Genomic DNA, 26,073 nt, shown 5'->3' with positions numbered 1-26,073 from the left:
TACGATTTAAGGTGGCATCTTACGCTTATCGTTGACTTGCACTATCGATAAACGCATAGTATTGGTGAACGCGTAAATAGTAGCTTCCCCAATTCAACAGTTGTGCGTTCAGTTCTTTGTTGTTGTTTGGCCCTCGCATTTCGGCCGTCGTCTAAGTTTTTAGTGATATGCGCGCTATTCGGTGATAAGCAGTGTACTTAACAAATCAGCGACTGTTGACAATTAGTAATGGCCAGTGGATGGGAGCAGCTTGCGATGTTAACATAGAAACCGAGTCCCTACCCCCGAAGGCGAACGAAGTGCAAGTGCAAACTGCAGCGTATGTATGTAATTTTATGTAATTGAAAAGCAATTTCCCACCCCTCCAAAGTCACCAAAAAAAAAAAAAAAAAAAAAAACAACATCCGATAATCTCAGACTGGGTGCCTTCAATTGCGTCTCGTTTGTCCAATTGTGATCGAGGCAAGGCTAATATTCACAAATCACAAGACAAGACGAATTGAAGCTGCGCTGGCGCTCTGCCTCCGCCTCTGCCCCTGCCCATGTTCTGCTGACCCGCCCTCTTCGCTGCCAACCGCCCACTTCGCTGGCGGTAATCAACAACACAAAAATCAAAAAGCCAACATCAGCGATTCAGTTCAGTTCAGTCAGTTTATCCCAGCTTTAAAACCGACACAAACGTTTCCTCTTCACTTTAAATAAAGGGTATTGTCATTACTATCAGAGGTTGGCAAAATATTGAAAAATTTCAATTATACCTAAAGAAAAATAAGTGGATGAAGGAATATTAGTGTAAATTGTTTATCGTACTAACCCAAAGACCTTGACATTGGATTATTTATTTTCAATTTCAAAAGTACAAAAGTGTTATACTTTATAAACATTATACCTCCGAATTCATCTTTTTAAATGATATAAAATACGTACTAAATGTTATTTTGTTTTTTTTTTGTTATTAATTCATATGTACGATAAAACATTTATAAAATTGCATTCTTACAAGCTTCAGAGTTCTGATAAAAAATAATGAAGTGAAAATGTTCCTCTTACATTGTCTTTTTGTATATCTTTCTTTGTTTTAATTTTTCACTGATTACAAAGTAATGGAACTCTTTATACTGAAAACAAGAACAGATTTTTGTTGGCTGATTTTTTTTATATATATACTACAGCCCACAGATGTCATAGCAAGCTTGCTAGCTCTTCCAGATAATCCCATCGCGTATATGGCTTATAATTGCTTTAAGATCTGTCATATTATTAGACGTCATGGCAATATTTTGTGGACAAGGGTATATCTGGTTTCGGTAACCCGAAACTAACCCTCCATTCTTGTTTTATTGATCAAATATTTGCGTCTACGTGTGCCGTCGATGTGTTCCGGCGATGTCTCAGCGATTATAGGGCTTTTGTGTGTCAGCTGTTGTTGGTGCTGTTGTGTTAAACGGCACTATAGCACATGTTTTATAAACCCGGTCCGGCTGTTTCGTTATCAGTGCTAATTAAACTACAGAAGAGAAATCTGTGAACGGCGGCGATATGGCGATAAGGCGATAAGGTCTGAACTCTGAGATGGGCGGGATAACTTCAGATCCACCGGCAATGTCGATCGATCAGAGACAACACCTCTCTAATCCATTACGATTCTTATTGTTCGCTATGGTATATTGGCATGTGGTCTAATCAATCAGCGAACCGATCTATATTTAGGCTCTAGTGTTGACGTTAATTGACCGCCAGTCTGTCCCACCCAATTCGACCACCCCCTCCACTGACCCTCTCATCAATTATCGCCCAGGTATTGGCCATTCTTCTGGGTTCCAGAAGTGGAAATAACAATAAACTACGGAAATGGTTCTACAGGGGGAAAAAATCTGGTTAGAAATATTAACAATTTAAAATTTAACAAAATACCATCCTGAAAATAGGGTCTGAAGTAAACTATTAAACTGATTTCCAATATTAATGAGAAAAAGGCAGTCTTGATATGTTAATATATTACAATTTAGTTAATTTATTGATAATTTTATATGAAAAATATTGTAAGATTTTTAGAAATATATAATATATTATATTTATTGCAATTAAAGATATCCATAGAAAAACACTAAGAACAAGCCATTAGAAGTCAACAAGGTTACAATAATAAATATATAACAATATGAAAGAATATATAGGTAATAATATACAGCTTTAAATCGTTAAAAATATAGGTTTATTAAAAAATTGGCATGTTGATAATGAGATTAAGATAACAGAAAATGTTTGCCAAATACTTTTGCCCACTATCTTTATCAGGGCTGTCAAGGATGTATCTAATCAAAAACAAATAGATTTCAAACTCCAGCCGTTTTGAGAGTATTGTAATGAAGTTTCTTTTTTATAAAAAAAAAACCTTAAAGAATACCAGAATATTTTTAGCTGTGTAGAAAAGAGGTTGCGGCGGAGGTTACGCCCAGAAAACGAGGAAGGGCGCCGTAATATAAGCGGCATAAATAGCAACAAATGTTCGAGCAACAGTTGGCGACGCAAATATTTGTGCAATTGATTAAAACATTCTCCCATCTAGATCTCTATCTCTGTGTATATCTTAGACTTTTGCTGTTTGAACGGGCGACAAAAATTTTCCAATTTGCTTAACTCGTTATGCGGGCCCCGTTAATATATTTATATATATTCTGTAAAGAATCGGATGCCACAGACCCCAATAATTGTTATATTATGGCTTATATGAACATATGTACATGTGTTCCCCTTTTTTTTCGGGTCCAATGCTTATCAGTTGTGAAAAACACACCCACCAGCGTTCAATTTACGATCGCTGGTAGTCGTATATTAGGTGCTTTAGGTAATGCGACCGATTAGCTACTGCATTGATTTGAGCCATTATCCATTAGTTCGATTGCTCATCCGTTAAATTATAGAGAAAGTTGGGTGGTGATTGCTTCTGGATTACCAAGTACTTTTTGATTCAAAATGAAACCTTTGAGCATTACTCAGCCACAGCGAAAAGATTTCTATTTGGACTATGAATCACTTTTAAAAACATCTCCCCTAATCTTGAATTTCACGTCCTATGCCTTTATCATTCTAGTTGCACGTTTTTTTTTTATAATTAAACATTCATTTACACGCAATTGATAAACCGATTTTAAATGGAAAATCAAGTCACATGACTTACCTTAAAGTAAACAAGAGTTTCCACACGTTGTATTTGCTTAACAAATATAATTGAGCATAAGTAATAAAAGTGTGATATCAGGAAGTACCTTTTATTAATTCTTGATTAATATTGTTTCAGACGCGCTTCAGTGCAGCGCCGATCAACGGAACGGATCCGATCTGGATTGGACAGAAAGCTAGCCCTAGAATAGCCAGGCCAAAACATCGGCAGCCATGAAGTTCGCCGAGCACCTGTCGGCGCACATAACGCCTGAGTGGCGCAAACAATACATCAACTATGAGGTGAGTCTGGGTCTTAAAAAACCCAAAATAAAACCAAACCAACTCATGACCCAATTTTTTCTATATGATAGGAAATGAAGGCCATGCTGTATTTGGCCGTGGAGGAGGCACCATCGGTGGAGAGCGTTGAGGACGATGTGCTGAAGCGTCATTTTGCCAACTTCGATGAGAACTTCTTTCATTATTGTGACAAGGAGCTAAAGAAGATAAACACATTCTACTCAGAGAAGCTGGCAGAGGCCACGAGAAAGTTTGCCACTCTAAATGCCGAGTTAAAGACCTCCATTGAGGAGTCGGAGCGAAGCGCCAAAAAGTCCAAGGGTCAGAAACGGCATGCTGCTCTACCGGATCGCAAGGCCCGTGAACTGAAGTTGGCCTTCAGTGAGTTTTACCTCAGTCTGATCCTCCTGCAGAACTACCAGAATCTGAATCACACCGGTTTTCGTAAAATACTCAAGAAGCACGATAAAGTAAGTCTGATTTACGGTCACTGCAGTGGCATTTACTGAACCTTGACCTGGACTAGATCTTTGGGGCTTACGTCTAGTCTGCGGCGTAGTACAAGTGTAGAGCAAAAAGCACATATTTCGTAGGAGAAATAAATAATACAAATTTATTGTAGGGTTTTCGGGGAAAAATTTGCTTAAAAATAGTCAGCGTTATCGCTGAAAATGAATTGTATTCGGTTTGGTAGGTGCTTTCTGCGGTAACAATCATAAAATATCAGTGAATCATTCATTCTGCTAAGATAAGAATAATCGGTTAGATATGTTCTAGATCAACGTTTTTCTCGTTTCTTTACAAATTAAATTACTACTTTTATAGGCAACTAATTATGTACAACTATTAATGTTTCCTTACATCTTTTACAGCTCTTGCGCGTTGATAGCGGTGCCAAATGGAGGCAGGAATATGTGGAGGCGTCGCATTTCTTCACAAACAAGGATATCGACAATATTATCAATGAGACGGAGACGACGGTCACTGGAGAATTGGAAGGCGGCGATCGCCAGCGAGCAATGAAGAGGCTTCGAGTTCCTCCGCTAGGAGAACAGCAAAGTCCGTGGACCACCTTCAAGGTGGGCCTCTTCTCAGGCAGCTTCATAGTGCTGGGCATTGTGGTCGTGCTGTCGGCCATCTTCCACGAGATCAGCGGCGAGAATCTAAAGGTCACTTTCCGCCTGTATCGCGGTCCCCTGCTAATCATCGAGTTCATCTTCCTCATCGGCGTGAATATTTACGGCTGGCGGTCGTCCGGAGTGAATCATGTCCTAATCTTTGAACTTGATCCGCGAAATCATCTATCCGAGCAGCATCTTATGGAGCTGGCGGCGATTTTCGGTGTTGTCTGGACGCTCAGCATGTTGAGTTTCCTGTACAGCGCCAGCTTGGCCATACCGGCGTTTATCAATCCTCTAACGCTTACGCTGATTATGGTGCTGTTTTTGGCCAATCCGTTTCATGTCCTCCATCACGATGCTCGGTTTTGGCTGTGGCGAATCACTGGACGTTGTATATCTGCGCCGTTCTTTCATGTTGGCTTCGCCGATTTCTGGCTGGGCGATCAGCTTAATTCGCTGGCCACAGCAATCCTGGATTTCGAGTACCTCATCTGTTTCTATTTCACAAATGGCAACTGGACAGAGGCGAGGGATGCTTCAATTTGCATGGAGAAGGATTTCATCATCCGTCCAATTGTTAACTGCCTGCCGGCTTGGTTCCGATTTGCACAATGCCTGCGTCGGTATCGAGATTCGAGGGAGGCCTTTCCTCATTTGGTGAACGCTGGCAAATACTCCACCACCTTCCTGGTAGTGATCTTTGCCACCCTCAAGAGCTTTCACAGTCGTGAGTGTTCTATTTTACGACAAAGTATAAGTTATCTAATGATCGCACTCTTTTTGTTTCAGCTAACTACGCCAGCACATTTGATAATCCCTATACATGGCTGTGGATCATCGCCTCGATTGTGTCCTCTTGCTATGCCTATACCTGGGATATTAAGATGGATTGGGGTCTGTTCGATAAGAATGCCGGCGAGAATACTTTCCTGCGCGAAGAGGTGGTGTATTCATCGACGGTAAGTGTATATTTTATGTATAAATATGAATAATATTTTAATCCTGTAAACTTGCTTTACCTTTCAGGGTTTCTACTACTTCGCCATTATAGAAGATCTGGCGCTACGCTTTATTTGGGTGCTATCTTTCTACCTCACCGAGATGAAAATAGTGAGCAGTGACATTATGACCTCCATCACAGGCATCTTGGAGGTGTTCCGGTGAGTTTAAATCTCAAAATAAGAAGCTTTCCATGTTAATTACAAACTATATTCCGTTTTAGGCGCTTCGTTTGGAACTTTTTCCGGTTAGAGAACGAACATCTAAACAATTGCGGTAAGTTCCGAGCCGTCCGTGATATCTCGATAGCGCCGCTAGACTCATCCGATCAGGCGCTCATCCTGCGCATGATGGACGAGTCAGATGGCGTGATCAATCGCTATACGAAGACGAACCGACCCAAGCCCAAGAAAGTCAAAGATCCGGAGAAGCGTAGCTTGCTGCAAGCGCGCGGATCGCTGCCCGATCTCAGGATCGAAATGGACAGTAAGAAATTGTAGGCAGCGATTGCCGCCCACCGAATTGTGCTTCCTAATGAACGATTTTTCGGAACGAGTTATACGACAGTTTATCAATAATTCAATTTATACAATTTTTTTATTTTATAATTATTTTTTTTTTTTGCGTTGTTTAGCTAATTTGTATATTTAGTCACTAAGTACTTAAAGTTGAGGAGAGACAATGTCCAGCAATAATTAGTGCATAAGATTTCGAACTAATTTAGCATTCCATTTATGCGGTCAACTAACTAAAAAGACCTATACCTATATCTATAACCTATACCCCTAACCGCTAGCCCCTAAGCCACATTTCCACGGTTCCAAATCCAATTCGAAATTCATACCTTCCACAAAATTTGAAGTAGCGAACGGCAGTATTAGTACTTAGAAAAGGCGAACAAAAATGCTGAACAGAAAGCGAAAAAAAAACATCCTGCACCTCCTGCAGAGGCTCCACATTCCTCTATCTATCAGTGTATGTTCATCGTTAGTCGATTAGTTAGATTTGCCTTATCTGTTATCTGTCTGTCCACCTGATTGATATACGACATAGACTGTGACCAAAACCGAAACTTAATCTGAAACCTCAACTTAAACTGAAACCCGAAAGGAATTGTACATAATGTATACATATAGTTGTGCCTGTGTGTGTTTTGTCTCTCAGTGTGTGTGTGTGTGAGTCCCCGAGGTCTAGAATTTGAAAGTAGATTTGATCAAACTGAATGGAAAATATCGAGAACAGACTTAGAAAGTGCAACTTTGTATATACGAACATATTAAAGATGTATACACATAGGCTTAAGAACATTTTGTCAGATATTTAATGAAGACTTTGTCAATTTTTTGCCATAAGTAGTACTTAGCTCGTGTTTTGAGCTTACCCTTTTGCCTTGTAAAATACTTTATTCCTATGTGTGAAATTGCTTTTGATACTAAAAGAAGAAAATAGTGCACAAAATCAGAACTACTTATCAAGAGAACTGCTTGTGGAATCCCTAAAGATTTCTAAAAGCAGGCAATCAAATATTATAGCAGCTCCTTTATGGATTTACAAAAAAAAACATACAGCTTTGTTTGTATTCTAGTTCACTAATCAAGGCCTAAATCTTAAATAGTAATAACTAATCCACACACACACACGCAATATGTATTGTACACCCTAGCAAGAAATAACCGAAAATGAACAAGAAACGAAATAAAGACGGCTTTAAGTATGCAGCATAAAAAAAAACAAAAACTATGGTCTAGCAAATATTTTCCAATACACCGGAAACCAGTGCCGTACCCCTCATTATCCAAAAATCTGGGTCGTTGTTGCTGCGCAAAAGAACTGCCAGAATGAAATTTGTTGAATGGCCTGTGGTGGAGAGGACACCGGATCGCTGTTGGGTTTTGTAGAGCGGCGCCTCGTATCGCAGCACTGGGGAAATCTCCAGGCAGGGCTTGAACCTCACCACCGGCATGCGGGAGAAGAGCTCCCCGAAGTTGGCATCACACAGTCCGCCCTTGCTTGAATCCCAGCGAGCTGCCTCTATGAAGATTCCATGTACATTGATAACAGCATCGGTACACTCCTGTAGGTTACCATAAAGCTTTTGGTCCTACATCATGAAAGTAAATAACTTGGTTTAACAATGTTAGGTGATGACGGAACAAATCAAAACTCACATTCATGTTGTTCATGTGCATCTCGAAGAAGTCCTGCTGAATCAATTCCTTTTCAAAAACATCAAAGTCGATCTTTAGCGAATCAATGGGCAGGATACGTTTACGGGCGTATGTCTGAAGCACGCCAGTGAGGAACGATTGTGGAAAGAAGAATCCACTGATCCAATAGGATCGCGGTGCTCCATTTTCCGCCCACTGCTGAATGAAGTCGATGCGCCGCTGGAAATCAGATATATAGCTGGGCAGTGGCTTGATCGAAAGGAAACTTCTCTTGGCCCACGACGCGGGCACCAGGTTGGAAAGCAGGGCCTTGAATACATTCTCCAGCTCCTCGGACATCACCACCAATCCTTTAATGGCCTTGGACAAATTGGTCATGCTGTCGTGGATAATGCCCAGTGCGATATTGAAGCGGTCGATCTCCTGCACCAGTACAATAGTCAGCGATGGCACCTGTCCCTTGGAGTCAAGCTGGAAAAAGGATGAAATGTGTTAGCTTGTCATGGAAAATTTCGAGTATCTATTAATACTTACCACCGAGAGCGTGCCATGTAGTGGTTCCCTCTTAATCTTGGTTGCCAAGGCTTTTTGGATGCGTGCTATTGTCTGCTGGCAGATCTCGTTCTCCATGGCTTGGCCCTCGTCGGCCGAGGATCTTGGCTGACCCAGAAGCAGGGTATTGATAAAGAATGCCGTCTCCTTGGTCTGAAATACGATGTTGGCATTTTGGTTCATGCCGAAAATCTCCGGATCCTCCAAAACCGGGAAGCCCTGCACATAGGCTGAGTATTCGGACAGCGTCTTTTTTCGCGGATCCCGATAGTAGCTATCACCGCGGCAATACTTGTAATCCGGTTGGATTATCCTCTTCGAGGAGAAGATCGTCAGGATGGTCCGCAGACAGCGCAGATCCCAGTAGTCCGTCACTCGACCACCCCAAGTGATGTCGCCGTTGATATAGAGTATGGCCTCCCAGGGTATATCGTCGAGTACTTCACGATCGATAAAGAAATCGAGGGTCTTCAGGCCGCACTCACGATCACTTTCGCTGAACTCGTAAGTAATGTTCCATCCCAAGGGTCCGAATTTCCTTCGCTCCAGCAAGACAGCATGAAACATGCACAGTCCAAAGACAATGGCCCGCCAATTGCCATTCTGAATGTGGTGCTCGAAGAAGTCTGGTTTTAGATCTGTCATTGCCCCAAAGACATTCGCCTTAATTCCCTTAGGCGGTTCGTTGGTAATCTTCACCGAATTCTGCAGCACACTGATCGGGAAAGTCTGGATGGGCATCGAGGAGAGATATAGGCGGAAATCGGGATGGGCTTTGGTTATGCCCAGCGTTAGATTTCGCACAATCGTTTCCAGCGTCTGCATAAAAGAGGTGGCCAAGTGGCAATTCTGCAGGAACACCCAGTGACCCAAGCGCAAACTCTTCTCGATCAGATTTTCAGCCAGTGGTCCCTGACCCTGACCCAGCGAAATGGAGTAGTACTTGTCCGTGAACTGCATCTGTGTGGTGAACTTAAGGAAGCCAGACATAGGGTCCGAACCGGTGGACAGTACAAAGATCAACGGCGTCACAGCAGAGGTGTCCAAATAGCTATAAATGGTGAATAAAATTTATAAAAATATTCAGATTTATGGCAAAGGATCTTACACAGCGCTTAATTGAGTGCCACCAGAGGCCTCGGTGAAGTATTTTCCGACGGTTGACTGAAGGTAGCAGACCACGTTGAGCAGGAATCGTGGTTTCCGGAAGGCGGCAACGAACATTAGCTTGTGGAAAACTCTTAGCCGTTTGTTCCACTTGTCTGTGGGCGGCTGATTGGTTTTGGCAAAATCGAATACCTCCTTGTTTTCCTGCATTTGGATAAAGAAGGGTTTGTCGATCTCATCGGTCAAGCCGCTAAAGAAATTCTTGAAGTTATCCTCCAGGAAAATGCACGAATCCCATTCGATTTGGCTCATTTGAACGTTGGCTGGCATTTTCTTTGGTCGAATGTTGCCGACAGGTCCGCGAGTAAGGAATAGGAACTCCTCCTCGGAAACACGTCCCTCCTGCCGTTCAACCGACAGTGCCAGCAAAAAGCTAAAGATGATCTTGTGGTTCTCAAACAATCCACGTGAAATATTATCAAAAATGGCTTTTAGTTCCTCCGTCATCAGAGTAGCAATGCGCACTTCCACAGTTTGAACTGGGTGCTCCAATCGCAGGACATTGCAAAAGACTTGTGAAAAGTACTTCAAACTGTACTGGTACATCGGATCGATCTCTGCCAGGCCCGCCACCACAAAGTAAAGAATGGCCCCACGGGATGCCAGGATGCGATATCGTTCCCGGGATGCTGTTATGACTTTTTCCGTCTCTTCGGTGTCAATCAGTCGGGCGGCAATGATAAGCGATGTTTCCTATCAGGAAAAGTAAATTTAAGTAATGCATTTTCCAGGTAGTATGACCAACCTTGGCGTCATTAAGTGTCTCCACCAGCTCTTCGTCGTCGAGGATGTTACCTTCGGAGTTGAAGAGCAGCTTCAGCACCTTGTCCTCTAGCGCTAGCAATTGTTGTTTATCCGAGTTGATTTTGACGACCAGATCGTTACGCTGGATCTCCATGGCAGGCAGCTCGATGGCCACAATATCCCTAAAAGATAAATTCGAGTTATAAAAGATTGTTTTTATGTGTGCCGACTCTAACTCACGCCAATAACTGATCCTCCAGACCGCTTTCAGTGACCAGGAAGTTAACCAGAGTCACGTTGATGCACACCTCTGGTAAATAGTGAGGATTGGGTAATTTGGTGGTCATGTACAGCTTGAAGTTTTCGTCATAGTCGATTACCATATCACCTAATTTCAAATAAGTGCGACCTTCGAATCGGTAAGTTTCCCGCTGAAGGATGGGACGCAAACTAGGATCGATCGTCTCGTTGATCTCCTCGAGCAGCACCGGGTATCCCTGTCGAACGCTGTTCTCCAGCACTCGCATCATGCTGGAGTCCGTCATTTTGATTACCTGCAGATTGTTGGCTCGCTCCATGTTACGGATCCAGCGATTGGCCTGCTCTTGGGGATCGATCATGAGCGCCCAACGCAGAGCCCTAGTGGCATAAATGCCATTCTCTATGGATATGTTATCCTTGGGCAAGCCATCCACATTCCATTGACGCATCTCGTAAGGATCGCCCAGTACTTTGAGCAGATTAAACTCGGGACTGGAGGGGATTTTGTATTCACGACATTTGGTTACCCACAGGGCGCTCATGTCCCTGCGATATACGTGCGAGAAGGCTCCTAAATAGGCAACACAGGCGGCGGCCACCAGGACATCGCCAGGAACACAGGCTAAGTCTCCTGTTAAGGATTTCACAGTTTCCCGCCAGCGCACTTGTTCGTCGGAAAGGGCAGACGTCAAGCGACCCGCTCGATTAATACGGCCGTAGGTCAAGTCAACATTGTCTTGGATCACTTGAAACTCGCGTTGCTTCTCCTCAAGGCTGTCACGAAGTCCTTGGATCTTAGCCTCCACGGCTGCCAATTCCTTTTGCTTCTGCCTCAGCACTGTCATCACCTCCTTGAGCTCAGCTTCGGCGGCTTCTTTGCGCTTGATCTTCGGCTCCACCACTTTGTACACCTTAGAGAACTTGTCCATGGATATCACCCACATGCTCATTGACTTGGCCACCTTGGAGACCTTCTCGAATTTCTGTAAGTATCAAGAAATAGTCAGATGGAGTCAAAAATGTAGCTTTGAAATCGAACTTACAGCCGGCACGAAATCTTTGTGATCAATGTACTTCTTGACCTTTTTCAGGGTGTCCTCCTTCATGTGCTCCTTGTCGTACTCGAACAGACGTTTGATGAAGTTTATGTCCGCCATAATGGCTTTGGCAGATGCCCAAGTAGGTCTGCAAAAATACAGATTCAGTAATACGGAAATATAAAAATAGGAAGCCACCCACTTGACGCCCAGCAAGATGCAAACGGCCTCCATGCAGAACTGCACCAAAGCCGGTGGCGTAGTGAAGGACTTTAATTCGTTGATGTCGGCCTTGGTGAGACCCTTAAGTGCCTCTTCTGCTTCACGCAGGGCGGGCATGGCAATCTCCAGATCCTTGCCGGCATCTTCGGATATCGCCTGGGCCACTGCTGCCTTCTCCTTGGCATTCATCTCGTCCTCCAGCACACTCTGTTTTACGGCATCCGCCTGCTTGGTCTCCTTAGTCAGATTGTCCACCAGGGATTTCATCATGGCGGATTTCTCATCCAACTGGGGCACCATCACCTCCAGTTCTTTTCCCATGACAGCAATCTTGGAAGAGGATTGGAGTGTAAATCGGATGCAGTCTTAAAGTTGGGATATATTTTACATACCACTTCATTGGTCTCCAGCAACTTGTTTAGACCATTAGCGATTCGCTTCCTTTTGGCTATGATCTCCATGTTCTTGATCTTAAGTAGATTCTGGTAGAGCTTTAACAGCTCCAAATAGCTACTGGGTGTGGTGTAGTAATGCCTCTTCATCTCCTTGTAGAACCGCACAGAAGCTTCTTCAACGGTCTGGAAAGGATTTCGTTTACATAATGAAACTGTTTTTAAAGGTTAAGCCCATAAGCCACACTAACCTTGTGCATAAACACCGTGGTGCTGGCCAACGAGATGCGATCCTCCATTTTGGGAGCGATCTTTGTCAGTAATCCAAGAGCCACCGAGTAAAGGGCCTCCGTTGGCCAACTGGTGAACCAATCAATCGTGGTGCAGTTGACCAGCGATGGGAACATACGGCATCTGCGTCGGAAGGCATCGCCCACCGGGCTCATTGACATCACCACATGCAGATTATTGCGCACCCGGTTGATGAAGAATTTGTAGATTTCATCGCGAGTGCAGGGCTAAGCCAGATATTACAAATTATTATTACGTTATCTATGTGAGATAGTAATTTGAGGCACCTACATTATCTTTTCTGAGCTCATTACACCCATCGCGAGCGTCCAAAATGATCTTCTCAAACTCATCACCCTCGAATAGGTTGGGCACTTCGCCGGAATTCAGGATATTATTGATGTCCTCAAGGAACTCCTCCTCAACAATCTGGCTGTCGATCAAGAGGAAGGTCACTGGTTGATTTTCTATCTGTTAGAAAATAAAATGAATTAACGGTGAGTATTTTATAGGCAAGGGATGGTCAGATAATTGGTTTAATAAGTACTTACTCCTGCGATACGGTAGAGAACCCGCAGATCCTCATGAAAAGCGTTGAGATCGTAGTTACGTCGCATTTCTATCTGCCAGCAATTGTACTCATTGACATGGGATGCCAATCGTGTGAGGGATTGTTTTCCCATTCCAGCTACGCCTACGAGCAGTCCATTGCCGCGATCGCTGCGTAGAAGTCGCGCCAGTCGGACCGTATGCTCCATTGCGTCCTGGAAGAGGATCAATTGCATCTGCTTGCCCACCGCCACCGAGTTATAGTCCGAAATATAATCGTTGAGAACGCTTTCCAGCTTTCCGTGATCCTTTATCTCGTCATAGATACGCTCGTTCTTTGGCTTACCAAAAACCATAAAGTCGCCGAAGAGGATCGGCGGCTCTGCCTCAGTGACTACCGGACGGTGGAAGTGATCCTCGCAGACGTCTTTCATTAGAGACTTGAACATGTTCTTATCTTCTTGATTGATCAGCCGATCGTGAAAGACTCGAGTGGTCTCGTGATAGAACAGGCGTAGTATCTGGTTCTCCTGGTTATAGTGCAAATTGCTCGCCTGCAGGATACCCTGAATACACTTGGACAGATCGCGCAAATTAAAGATGTAATGCGATCGATCTGGTGTGGGCAGCATGACATTGGCAACTCGCATATAAACGTCCACGCAGGCATTGACCATTGATTCCGAGAGAGCCCTTACAGCAGAGGAAAACGTTTGCAGGAAGCCTCGAAGAATGCCATTGAAGATCTGAGTTAGGGTTTCCTCATTTGGTTTCGGCAGTGAAAACAGGGCAAAGTGTCGAACAAAGCGCGGTGTCAATGGATTTCGTCCACCACCAGGCGGAGCACAGGCACAGCCCAAGACAACGTCCATAATCTCCTTCCAGTACAACTTCTCGCGATCGTAGAACCCTTTAAAGTCCAAGAACTGGCGCAACAGCTCAATGGCCGGCGATGCTCCGTAGGTGTCCAACTTGGGCATATTAACATCATCAATAAATATGATCACTGTCTTGCCCACCGGTGCACCCAGCTGAGTTTTCTTGCGCTTCTCCAAAGGTCCCTCTATCATCTCCTGTGTGCGCACACTGCTCGTCTGTGCGGAGAAGTTGAGGATCACCGGGATGACACGATCCTCGGATAGCCGTTTCATGCAACTGATGGCCAAGACAGTTTTGCCCACGCCCGTATCTCCAGTCACCATAACGGGCATGCCTCTTTTGAACAGGAGATCGGAAACATAGCTGAAGTGGATTGAAAATGATCTTGTAGTGACGAACTGGTAGAGGACAGAAGACTTCGTACCCATATTTGGTAGTATCCACTGTGGGCACCTGCATATCGTAGTAAGAGGTTTCGGAGCTAAAATGAAACTTGGCCATGATATCCAACCAGTTTCCCCAGTCCTTTTTCTCCAGGTCGATACGATAGTTCCACAAGGACCAATTGGGCAAGCTGTTGGAGTATAACAAAGATTATTGGGAATTCTTCTTAAAACACATATTCATACGTCATATTTGGATGTTGGGCCATGGCCTTGCTCCACTGCTCCTCAAAGGACACCTTCTCAGCATCTTTAAGATTCGAGGCAATAGCCCAGAGCACCGCCCAGGTGAAGATCTTAGTTATTAGTTCCTTGGCCTGCTCATCATTCAGTGCCGACCACTTGACCGCCTCCAGCTGGGATGAGATCAGTTCACAGCAGAGTCTCACTTTGGACCCGAATACCTGATGGATGGTGTATACAGCCCGCTTCCTTTCGATTTTCAGCGCCTTGTCGTAGTAGCCTATGAAAAGCTGGTAGCAAAACTCGGCCAGTTGAGGCGGTAGCTTGTTCTTCATGTCCACCTCCCTCCAAGTATCGACCAGTGGGATCCATCCGAGATCGCCGGGATCCACATAGACCATGCCGCAGCGCGAAACGGTGGCGGGTGAGGCCTGCAGCAGGTCCTGTACTTCAAAAAGCATATGAATCCAGGCGGTCAGCTTGATACGCTCCGAGTTGGCCAGGCAAAGCATCTTGTTGTCGTCCAGTACGGTGTTTAAGTTCTCAATCCATACCGCATCCACGGGCCCGTCGCACATGATCCACTGGTGGATTTCGTCTAAAAAAGTAGATGAGAAAAGTTTTCACAAACTGTGTTTGATTTGCCATACCTTCTACTGTGGTGGCAGTTCGCACTGCCAATCCCAATAGACCATCCTGCCACTCGAGAGTCTTGAGATCTACATAGCCGTACAGCTCATTCATAGTCACCGCCTTGGGGTTCATTGTCTGGATGACGACTGGCCGAAAGTTCGGATCCTGCACTTCGTTCTCGAAAAGATGCGAGAGGGCAAACTCCAGGGCATGTAACACCACTGACTTACCGCCTCCAGTTGGACCCACCAGCATTACACCCCAGCGTACGCACATTGTCTCGTAAAGTTGCAGACACTTTCTGATTGTCGTCGGCACTGCCTGAAGATTCTTCTGTCGCAATCCTAAACGCAAGCTTTCCTCTAGATCCGGATGCTGCGAATCCGGAAGTTCTACGCCCGGGAACAAATCACTAAGGATGCCTCGAAACAGAACCGCATCGTCGGCAAGGAACTTGGGTATATTGGAGTCCCTCAAAGCAGCAATCAGGGTAATATCCTCTCGCTGATTTGGCGAGGCTCTCTTAAGAGCTCCTGCCATGACCAAGACAGATTTCACGGCTCGCATACCAAAATCGTAGTGATTCTGCTGGCTAAGCTGCTGACTGCAAAGTTGGTACATCTGCACCATCTTGCGGGCCAGGATTTTGGGATCCTCAAAGCCCTCCGAGTATAAAATAACCTCGGAAATGAGTGCGTAGTCGGGCACCATCATGGATATAGGTCGGAACAGGGCCTTTAAATTATCGGGCAACTCGGTACGTCCCGCGTATCCGGGATTCATGGTGATAAACACACAACAGGAACGATTGATCTTGATCTCCCGACCCTCGAAGATGAATCTGTAGAATATCAAGAACTTGTGAACTATGTAAATGTGGTAATAGTTGGGTAATAACTTACCTCTTCACCCTCATTGCCTTGGCCGTTCGGATAGTGATCAGCTGCTGGGCAATCACGGACAACACTTCGATATCAATTCGATTGAACTCATCAAAGCAGCACCAGGCTCCACATTGTGCTAATCCCGAGAAGAAACGTCCCATCATTTTGTAGTCCAGACCATCCGAGCAATTGAAGACGACGCACTGTTTGGCCAAAGCCTTAGCCAAATCCTTGGTGGTCTCCGTTTTGCCCGTTCCGGCTGGTCCTGCTGGTGCTCCGCCCAAATCCATTTGGAAGGCACCCATTAGACAGAGGTAGCAGCGATCTGTCAGCGGTGTGAGCACCAGCACACCACCGGCACCCAAGTACTCGTAATAGTAGGGAATATTTGCAGCTGCCATCCGGGAGTAGACTGTTTCCGTTTCGTCGGCCCAGTAAAATCGCAGCATCTTGAGCCAATTGAAATCGGTTCTGAAAAAGGGGTAAGGATTATCAATCAGTACCTACATTATATATACCTTCCAAAACCTATAAACTTACGGTTTAGTGACCTCCTTCTCTATTAGCATGCGGACCGAATCCTTTGCGTGTACATCGATGGTGATTAAGGCGCAAAGGATTTTGCGCAGCAGCGAGGTTATATTCTTCCTGGTCAGGGCAGCGAGAGCGCCCAGATCTTTAAGGCATTTCACCTCGAACTTGCCCATTTTCTCAATAATATTTAAGGGATTGCGCTCTTTGCCCTCGTAGATTCGATGAATATCGGCAGCCCATTGAACTTGGGAGACCGTGAGCACTACCTGGTTAGGATGATCCTGGAACCAGTCCTCACGCTCCTTAGCCGGATAGCACTGGTAACCAAATCGCATGTATCGTTTGTCAGATACAAACATAGCCTCCTCCACCTTACTAAGCCACTCCTCCACGGCTCCACGAGCCTTTAAGCCCTTGCCAAACTGCAATTTTTCACCCTCGGGCGACAGGAAGGCCACGATATCGTTGGTGGGTACCATTTTGCCATCGCCACCCTCCTTCAATCCAAATTCCAGACGGTAAATGGCATCGAAGCACTTCCGCAGATGAGGCTGCACGGCCTGAGGAATTCGTGTTTGGGCCAGGATCTCCAGCAGCTCGTCGTTGGACAGGAAGTAGAATCTACAGGGGAGTAACAAAATTTAAGTATTATTACATTATATATGTTGCTTAAGTAAAAGGGATTTCCTACCTGGGGAACACCACCCGCTTCACCTCCAAGTACGCCTCCAATCCGCGGGATATAAGATCCAGTAATCGGTTGTTCTCCAACAGCACCTTGTGCACATCCACACTCGACATGGTTGGCAGGGCCAGGGAAACCTTCTTAGCCTGGCGAACCGTCTCCTTAAAACTCTTATCCACCGTGAAGAACATCTTGGCTTCGTGGGGCAACTGTCGCTGAATATCCGCCGAGGCAAAGATAGCTTCCAGGTAAATCCAAGCGCCCTGACAATCCATCCAGCTTTCTGTTGATCTTGATTAAATATACATTTTTATAATTATACCTAGAAGAACACCCACCGAAGGTCTTGCTAAACTGATCCATGGCATTGATCCATTCGTCGACCTTGCCCTTAATGGGACCGACAAACTTGGAGGCGGCTATAGTATTAATATTCACATTGGAATCATCTAAGACTGCTTGTAACTCCTCGGTTCCGGCCAGGATAAAGACATCCTTGGCATCGTGATGCGAGACAATGGACAATTCCGTCTCCTTCCACGTCGTCTCGATGGCTTTCAGCATATTCTCCAGCTGCACTTCACCGGTGGCTTGCGAGGATATTTGCATCAAGGCCTCGCCGATATTGACATCATCAAATGCGTGCACGTCCTCGTATGTTTGGATTATGATATCCTTCTCCTGAAAGAACTTGCGATTCAGAAGATCTTCAATCTCCGCCCAGTGACGCTAAGGAAGAAAAAATGTGGTGTATTCCACAATTAAGGTAAGAGTTATATAACTTACAGCTCTCAAATTGGGATTACGTAGATAACCAATGACGGGAAGCTTCTCCTTGAAAGCATCCGCAGATTTGTGGAGTACAGGAACAATATTGTTTTCTGGCAAATATTTCTCAAATTGCAGACAGTTCTTGATTGTCTTTGCATTCAGCTCAACCATATCATTCACATTTAGGGTGTTGAAATCAGCCGCTATCCACTCGGCCAAAGATTCCTCCCAGTCGGACCATGTGCGATACAGATTCTGACGCATCCGTATATCATAGAAGCCACTGGCCATTTCCTCGTACATGGTCAAATCGATTTGGAATTCCTTCTGATACCCAAGGTATTCGTCGGCTGTCTCGCGACATTTATTTAGGTGTTCAAGCAAGTCGTCCAGTTTGTTCACCACCGACAATCGATTGGATTTGGCCTAGAAAATATTAAATTGTAAACATCATGAATGAATGAAATGAATGAATGTCTTAAAAAACTCACATCCAGTAGCCAGGGCTGCAGAGCTTCAATGGCCACTTCGTGTATCTCCTCCTTTAGCGCCGCTATATCATCTTGCATAGCATCTTCTAGTCGATTGATAAAGTCCTGTCGCTTTTCTCTAATCTCCTCCAGCGTCTCTCGTGTTCTATTTAAATAGTCTTCAGTATCCATGTAGTCCTCCTTGGACTCATCATCGATTGGTATGCCAAAGTCTTTAATAATCAGCAATAGGTCGTGCACATAGTCGATGCCACTGAAGATACCATCTAATTCAGCGGAGCATTGGTCCAGGAATCTGATGTGGGCCACAATCTCAAGCGTTTCGTGTGGTTCATAGCATATCCTGCCATAGAAATCCTGCGCTTCTTCATAGAGCCTTGTGGTCTCCTCCTCTGCCAATTTGGGCAGATAGGTGGCCAAAATGTTCTGAAGTCGAGAACATACTGGCGTCACAGTATCCTTGAAGTTCGTCTGAGTGAGCTTCAGTAATCCCAGATATACAAACTCCAAGATACCATCCAAAGCACGTACATTATTACAGTATCTGTCGCAGTATGCCCGCAGGATTTGAAGATCTGTAAGGTAAACGGATGAAGAATGGTAGATACTATCTTAATTCTTTCTCATATTTAACATACCCCTTTCGGTGTTAAGAACTGTGGGATCTGTGCTATTGTCTATCTCAAAGTTCTCGCGTATTTGCTGGAACCTCTGCGTGTAGAGTCGAGCCCTTTCATAGGCTTTCTTGATCAACACAAACATATTTTTGCTAGTGAGAAATATAAAACATTACTTTCAAATAAAGAAAAGACATAGTTTTAGTTTACCGATTAAACTGAAAGCTTTGATCTGCCCGCAACAAATAATGCAAATCGGGAGCGCCTTCATAAAGCACCTCCTCCTGACGTCCCATAATCGAGGGTCTATAATAATTTCGTAAATTATAACCAGATCATTAATAGTACTGAAAATCCGAACTCACTGAGTGTACTGCGTGAAGAAGGGATCTGTGGTGAAGGGATGAATCTCAAGGACAGTCTCAAGTATTAGGCCAGTGATGCGCTGAAAGATAATCTTGATCACATCTTCCGACGGCTCCACATCAATGCGATCGGGCAGTAGGCGTAACATGGCCAAAAAGAATGGACTCTGTGGCTTGTCCGCTGGTCGTGCCTTTTCTATTTTTTTGTCCACCCGATTATGTCTATTAATATCCGCCTCCGAAGGGCCAACTTCATCGTGGACTTCAAAGGCACTTGCTAAATCGGCAAAACTTTTAATCGTAATTCGATAAAGCATTTGGTAAACCATCATGTCGCAGTAGGTGAGGAAACTAATCGGAAGAAAGAGGTTTTTTAGATTAGAATGAGATTAGGATTAGCAGTTACTTTCATACTTGGTCAGGGTCTTGCAGAAGGCTCGCTTTCGTGCCCGATCCATAAAGCTGTGCGCCTCACGCATCTTCTTCAGCGATGGATAGTAGTTGATCTCGTCATCCGGATAGAAACCACGTGCTTGAATTGCATCCGTGCAGGCTCGAACTAATAAGGATTTCCAATATATTAGATATACTTATTAAGTTACATCTTAAAACTTACATATGGTCTTGCCAATGAACTCCCTAAAATCTGTAAAGGTCTTGTGCAGCTGTTCATAGATGCGCATGTGGGTTTCCAGGAAGTAGAACGGGTGCCAGTTCTCTATGTTGCTAATATTGACAAAATTTAGACGCTGCAATTGGACGATGTCGCTGCGCATGCGAAGAATCGCTTTGGCCAGCTGAGGAATCACGATGAACAGATTGTTTTGCAGGAAGTCCCGGGCTTCGTTCAGTTTTCGCCATTTGATAGTCTTTTCCCATACCTTAAATTTCGAAAATGATTTGAAAATTAAAATACTTTCATATTTCATGAATCTCACCTTGAATCCCTTCCACAATCGGAAGATAGAGAAAGATCTTATCTGGATGATGCTGAGAAACTGTTCGAACTCCTGCTGCCACTGGTCCAGGGGTGTGAAGAAGTTCTCGGAGCAATGCCAGTAGGTTACTCCATGGCGGGTGACAGTGTAGAATGGTTCGTATGTGTTCAGCTCCTTGTACTCCACCTGCCGCAGACTGTACGGTGTAAAGTACTCACTGTCATGTGGCAACATATAGTCCATGTACACAAACGAATCATCTGGCATGCTGCGCATCCGGTTAATAATCAGATTTAGATCGGGAATAAGAGATGCTCCAGTGGTGATTTTCGTGGTGCTGGCATTGCGAGATTTTGCACCACCGCCCGTTGAAGTCATCGATTTGGTAACGGAGAAATTAAGCCGCATTTTGGATAATCCTCTCTTATTGCTGCCAAAGCTTCCGGTTGTCCCCCTTTTGCCATTGTTATCCAGGGGACCCGTGCTGCTGCCATCATTAGCATCACTGGTACGTTCTGCAAAAGCCATGGCATCGCTACCAAGTCGATCCATTGACATGCCACTAGCCCGATCCTCGGCTGTAAGGCGCTTTGCATTGGTCTCGTGGAAGGGATCTCCATCTCCTGCTGATTGTCTCCACCCTAGCCAGTCATCTTTATCTTCGTCTTCCTCCTCCTTGCCTTTCTCTTTGATCTCCTTGCCCCTGTCCTTGCCTTTAAAGCTGCCCTTGCCTTTAAAGCTGCCCTTGCCTTTAAAGCTGCCCTTGTCCTTAAGATGAAGCTGCCTGGACATTCCGGATAACGGGCTGTATGGGGATAGGTTTTGATCGGCTTAGCACCGACTGACAGTGCTTGGCTTGTTTTTCCGGTTTGTTTTTCCAGTTTGTTTTTCCGTCGCCATGTCTACTGTTGTTAGCCTTCTGGAAAACCGAGTCCAAGTTTGTTTATTTACAGCTTATCACATACCCTGAAAATAAATTAAGGTATAATGACTAAAATGTCCCATCAAGTTAAACGGTCAAAAATAAAATATAAAGTTAATTCAAAATATATAAATCACTAATAGTTTGATAAGTCTGAAGTATTTTTAAAGAAACTCAAAATGCTAAATACCCCTTTTTTATAAACTCACCACATTGAGAACTTTTCCCATAAGCTTAAATGTACGTTTTTTGGCAACAAGCTTTAGCAATGAGCTTCAGTTTAAACTTAATTTCCAGTAAACTTTAAATATTAAAAATAATGATAATATCGTGATATCTATACAGATTATAAGAATCATTAAACAGACTTAAATAAATTAATATTAATAATACAAAATTAAATATTATATTTATATCTATAGTATGATATATTCATAATTATTCAAAGCTAATACTGTCTATATCATAGAGCTATTTTCTCTTAAAAAAGTGAACATTAAAATCCAATATAAATATAATTTTCTTAGCCTTTCAAATCAGAAGAATTTCAAGTTTTTTTTTTATAAATTGTTTAAAGTAAATGACTTATTAATATTAATTTTTAAAACATTAGTATCATTACCATTGCCAACATCCTTTTAACGGCCAAAATCCTTAGAAAACTTTCTGGAAGAGCTTTGGCCGTGTGGAAAAGTGGAAATTCGAAAATCTGCTGCATTCCGCTGCGGTGGTTGCGTCGCTCCAAGCTGACATGGCCCACTTTCCACCCGCTAGTCCAAGCTCTGCAGGATGCCCACTTTCCATACCGCTCAGGACCGGCAAAAAAATCAAAAAAAAAAAAAAACTAAGCGATGAAGAATGAATGGGGCGGCGATTGTTGCGCCTGCCTGACCTTCAAAGCTATGTTAAAAGCTTTTTCGACATCGAATCAAATCAGAATCGACTTCGAAACTCGAATAAAATCGAAATCGAAATGAAAGGCAAGGTGAAAGCATCTCTCTTTGACGGTGGCGTCGATGTTGGCTGCGACGTCGACGTTGCCGTTGGCGGCTGCAGTCGGTTTTTTGGTTTTTTGGGATTCGGAAAAAACGCGATTCGTTCCGTCGGATTTTCGGAGACGAATCGGAATCGGTTGGCGATATTCGGGCGTTGCGATTCTGGGTTCCGCACATTATAGTCTCCAGCGCCTAGTCGTTGGGTATACGGCGCGATGTACAGAGCCGCGACACGCGACACGCAACCAGCAGTAACAGTAGCAGCAGCAGCACCAGCAGCAGTAGCATTAGTAGCAGCAAAAGTTGTGCCAGCAACAACAGCAACACTTGCAACAGCAGCAGCAACAGCAGCCGGAAGACCAAACGACCATTGAGCCGCCCTTTTAAGCCGTGTTAGTAGACCGTCGTCGAAATCGTCGCTAAAAAAAATTTAAAAAAGAAAGATTTTAAAAAATCCGCTAGAACCGTCGCAGCCTCCAACGAATTCTTCTACTTTTTTTTTTACATTTTTTTCCAGTGTTCGCGACGCGAAAAGAAAAAATTTTAAATCTAACAAAATCAAAAATGAAATAAAGTAAAAAAAAATCTCTAAATTCTAACTTCAACTTAAACAGAAGTAATCCTTTGACCTCCCAGCATACCTTTTTGAGGTAGGTGTGTGTTGTTGTTTTTTTTTTTAAGTTGCCCCTCGATCATAATAATGCCATTCCCCTCTGCTTTTATTAATAATTAAAGAACCATCAAATTGTTGTGACGTAAATACTAAGCTAGAAAAATCACAGACATTAGTTTGCTTCGTTTTTTTGATTTGAATTTTGAATCTATTTTATATATTTTGCTCGTCGCGTCGCATCGTTAAAAACGATTTTCATATTCATAACATTGCAGGTCGGGGTGTAATACATAATTTTTAATTATTCGTTGGATATATTTTTCGTATAATTATTTCTTTAATGGTTCTCACATGTGTGTGCGATGTTTCTGGCGATCCATTGAGTAGGAATATTTTCCCTTTTTTGCGCACTGCCATTGGAAATGTCCTTGAACAATTTTCCCCTCCCCCACCAGCACACATGTGTGCGTGTGTGGCTGAGCATCAGTCAAGTGGGCCTGGTTTTTCCTTTCTTCCTTTCTTAATAACCCTACCCTCATTCAAATGTTTAATGAAACCTAAAAAACAAACTAACCAAAAACAAAAAAGTGAAAGAAAATGAAAATAGACAACAAAATAAGAGGGAGAAAGAGATGTTAGAAAGCCAAGTTAAACAAATTCAAAATGGGGTAAGAGATGGCTGGGGGAAAGTTCAAACTTTCCGACCATCCCCCAAATCTTCAGCCCATTGCAGTTTGGGTGGGCGGCTGCAGCATCACCCACACGCCCTCCTTAATTTTCCACCCCCTGGTACACAGATAAAAATGGGAATTGTTTTCATTTTTGGATAAGATAAGAACCTTCTTATCACAAGTGTTCTTAGTGAAGGTTTTTAGGGCCTAGAAAATATCCATAGAAAAACCGAAGATTAGTTCTGATATTAGGCATAACCTATCACTACTATTTTTCTCTGTGTATTAGGGAAACTCTGCCATTAGCGAAGCGAAACGAACTGAAATGAAATGAAATAAAACTACAAAAGACAAAGTCAAGTCGCGGAGCATTTTTGGCCTGCGGGCTGCCGGAGCACAGGAATTCACTTAAATTGCGAAGAATGCGAATTTGGTTAAAGACCCAACCGAAAGAGATGGCAATAGCCGGAGGAAAGGAGACAGCAAAGTGTTCCCACACCCCTCTTCCTGAAAATGTGCAAAATTTTGCACGCTCCGTCAGCATTGGAGCGGCGGAAAAGCCTTGGAAGGCGGTATATAAAAAAAAGGGGGTAAAATCGTAGGTGAGGGGGTGGCAAAGCAGGTGAGAGGAAATCGGAAAGTAGGCAGGAGACGTGGGGCAGCAGTGCTGACAGCATCTCAGACCCTCGAGGGAACAAGGCGAATTCTTTATCAAAATGTATGACAAGTTTAAAAAGCCTTGCGGAGAACATCAACGAAATGAAGGTAGATGGGTGGAAAATAAAACGAAAAAACGTTGGCTGGTAAGCCAATATGCGAAAGGATGAAAGATAAAGTAATATAACGCCAAGGTACTTGCCGTTTTAAGCTTTAAGCCAAATAAATCAGGTTGCCAAAGTTGGCCCAAATTGGGCCAACGAGTCGTATATCATCAGGCTCTGGCACAAAGGACATACCAAAAACTTCATAAGATTGCAGAAATTCCAAACATTTTCATTTGATCTTGTGCTAGATGAGTTTTATTACTTTTCCTCACAGATTTTATAAAGATGTTTGGAAATTTTAAAGGAAATATAGCACACATATGAGGGTTTTGTTTTAGTTAAAGTTGTAATCTTCCTTTTTTTTTAATTTTACCATTCTCTTAAAAGTTTTGACCTAAATTGATACCAAAAAACTGCAACTAATTAATACCAGACATAATTTGATTAAAGCGACCTCATTAACTCAGCTGCATTCGATCGATAGCCCACTTTAAAGTCCTGAAACGCACTGTACCCAATAGAAAGAAGAGGTAGTCTGCAAAACTAGGTTTATTTGGCCAACCCCAATCCCATCGGCAGTTTGTGCAAACACTTCATCCATCACCCACACACACACACAAACATACATATACACACCCACAAGCACGCACACAGAAACCAACGACCATAATTTGTTGCAAATTTATTGAAAAGCCATAAAAGAATTTCCGTTTCCTTTTTCGCTTTCCCGCCTTTTTCAACGATTGCAGGCGGAAAAACGACACGAATACACGGAATCACAGCCCTAATACCGCGCCAAATGAGCTGGAAATGTCCAAGTGGCCGGTGGCGATGGTGGATGGGCCATCAAGGAAGCAACAACGGTGGCAAATAAGCCAAATTAACGAGATCCCGGCCAAGAGTAGGCACATCCCATGCTCATCCGATCCGAGGAACAATGCCCTGAAAGAAAGCCATTCAAATCGCCCAAGTAATCGGCAAATAATCGAATAGTCGCTCCGTTTCGTCGTTATTCGGTTTTTCGTGTGTGCTTTCCTTTCGGTTTCGGTTTCGCGAGTGCTACCACTTCCGTTTCCGCCTTTGTCTATTCGTGTCTGTGCGTGTCGTCTGTGCCGTTTGTCTTTGTCGCCTGGGTCTGGGCAGTTTCTCCAGATATATCTATCTTTATTTTTTTTTTTTTGCTTTTTTTTCTTCCTCCAACTATTCAAAGATCGTAAGCGAGCGATACTTATTTTGGAAAACAAACTAATAAGAATCGCAAAATTATGCGAATTAAGTCGGATAAATGAGCACTGAGTGTTGCGGTGGAGGGTTCCAGGTCCAGAACCATTCTCGCTGGCCAACAACACTGTGCATCGTGAGTGGGACTCGAATCGCAGCCATTCTCGTTCTTCCCGCCCTCTGTCCTTCGCCCTCAGCATTATCAATGCCAACTACGGATATTAATAGTTCTAATTGCAAAATAATTACCAATAGCAATCTACGATTCAAGTAATAATACAATACATATTCGGAACATAACTACCAGCTCAGCCAACGCACGGGAAAGCAATAAGGTGAGTTCAATAACGACTTATAAACATAAAATTCTTTACTTAGATTAGATATAAGATATACATTTCTAGCTTATTTAAGTATTTATTGTACGTCTATGAAATCTCTAGAGCTTTTACATCACTTAGAAGTGTCTTTCAGTAGAACTTTTGAAACCCTTTTT

General features: G+C 43.6%; 2 protein-coding genes and 1 long non-coding RNA gene across 4 annotated transcripts; 2 read left to right on the top strand and 1 right to left on the bottom strand.

Annotated features, from left to right (window-relative positions):
- Nucleotides 1–69: 69 nt before the first annotated feature.
- On the top strand, nucleotides 70–7,322 carry LOC108117392 (xenotropic and polytropic retrovirus receptor 1). 2 transcript variants are annotated; one of them, XM_017229805.2, is made up of 7 exons: nucleotides 70–319; nucleotides 3,302–3,465; nucleotides 3,537–3,935; nucleotides 4,338–5,313; nucleotides 5,376–5,545; nucleotides 5,613–5,746; nucleotides 5,809–7,322. In XM_017229805.2, the coding sequence occupies exons 2-7, from the start codon at nucleotides 3,397–3,399 to the stop codon at nucleotides 6,083–6,085; spliced, it is 2,025 nt and encodes a 674-aa protein (XP_017085294.1). In that variant the 5' UTR covers nucleotides 70–319; nucleotides 3,302–3,396; the 3' UTR covers nucleotides 6,086–7,322. The 2 variants fall into 2 exon arrangements, with proteins under 2 accessions (XP_017085294.1, XP_017085285.1); XM_017229796.2 differs by having other exon boundaries at nucleotides 70–323.
- On the bottom strand, nucleotides 7,268–21,211 carry LOC108117384 (dynein heavy chain 6, axonemal). Its single transcript, XM_017229783.2, has 27 exons — nucleotides 20,392–21,211; nucleotides 20,070–20,334; nucleotides 19,868–20,012; nucleotides 19,454–19,804; nucleotides 19,299–19,394; nucleotides 19,110–19,240; nucleotides 18,472–19,046; nucleotides 17,996–18,406; nucleotides 17,548–17,938; nucleotides 17,216–17,492; nucleotides 16,531–17,145; nucleotides 16,009–16,461; nucleotides 15,124–15,947; nucleotides 14,477–15,071; nucleotides 14,272–14,421; nucleotides 12,971–14,210; nucleotides 12,711–12,890; nucleotides 12,380–12,646; nucleotides 12,129–12,314; nucleotides 11,717–12,066; nucleotides 11,521–11,662; nucleotides 10,457–11,460; nucleotides 10,218–10,398; nucleotides 9,414–10,165; nucleotides 8,288–9,356; nucleotides 7,754–8,224; nucleotides 7,268–7,686 (listed from the first exon to the last, which is right to left on the bottom strand). Exons 1-27 carry the CDS (start codon nucleotides 21,181–21,183, stop codon nucleotides 7,330–7,332), a joined length of 12,270 nt encoding a protein of 4,089 aa, XP_017085272.1. The 5' UTR covers nucleotides 21,184–21,211; the 3' UTR covers nucleotides 7,268–7,329.
- A 1,277-nt stretch (nucleotides 21,212–22,488) lies between these two features.
- On the top strand, nucleotides 22,489–25,639 carry LOC108116657. Its single transcript, XR_001772850.2, has 3 exons — nucleotides 22,489–22,700; nucleotides 22,826–22,958; nucleotides 25,106–25,639. It is a non-coding gene; the product is annotated as an uncharacterized LOC108116657 (long non-coding RNA).
- Nucleotides 25,640–26,073: the final 434 nt, after the last annotated feature.

Source organism: Drosophila eugracilis, unplaced genomic scaffold (assembly GCF_018153835.1).
Source record: "Drosophila eugracilis isolate 14026-0451.02 unplaced genomic scaffold, ASM1815383v1 contig_498, whole genome shotgun sequence".
In the NCBI taxonomy this organism is placed as follows: Eukaryota; Metazoa; Arthropoda; class Insecta; order Diptera; family Drosophilidae; genus Drosophila; species Drosophila eugracilis.
The sequence above is the reverse complement of the archived record's forward strand: the minus strand, read 5'-3'. Positions and strand labels throughout refer to the sequence as shown.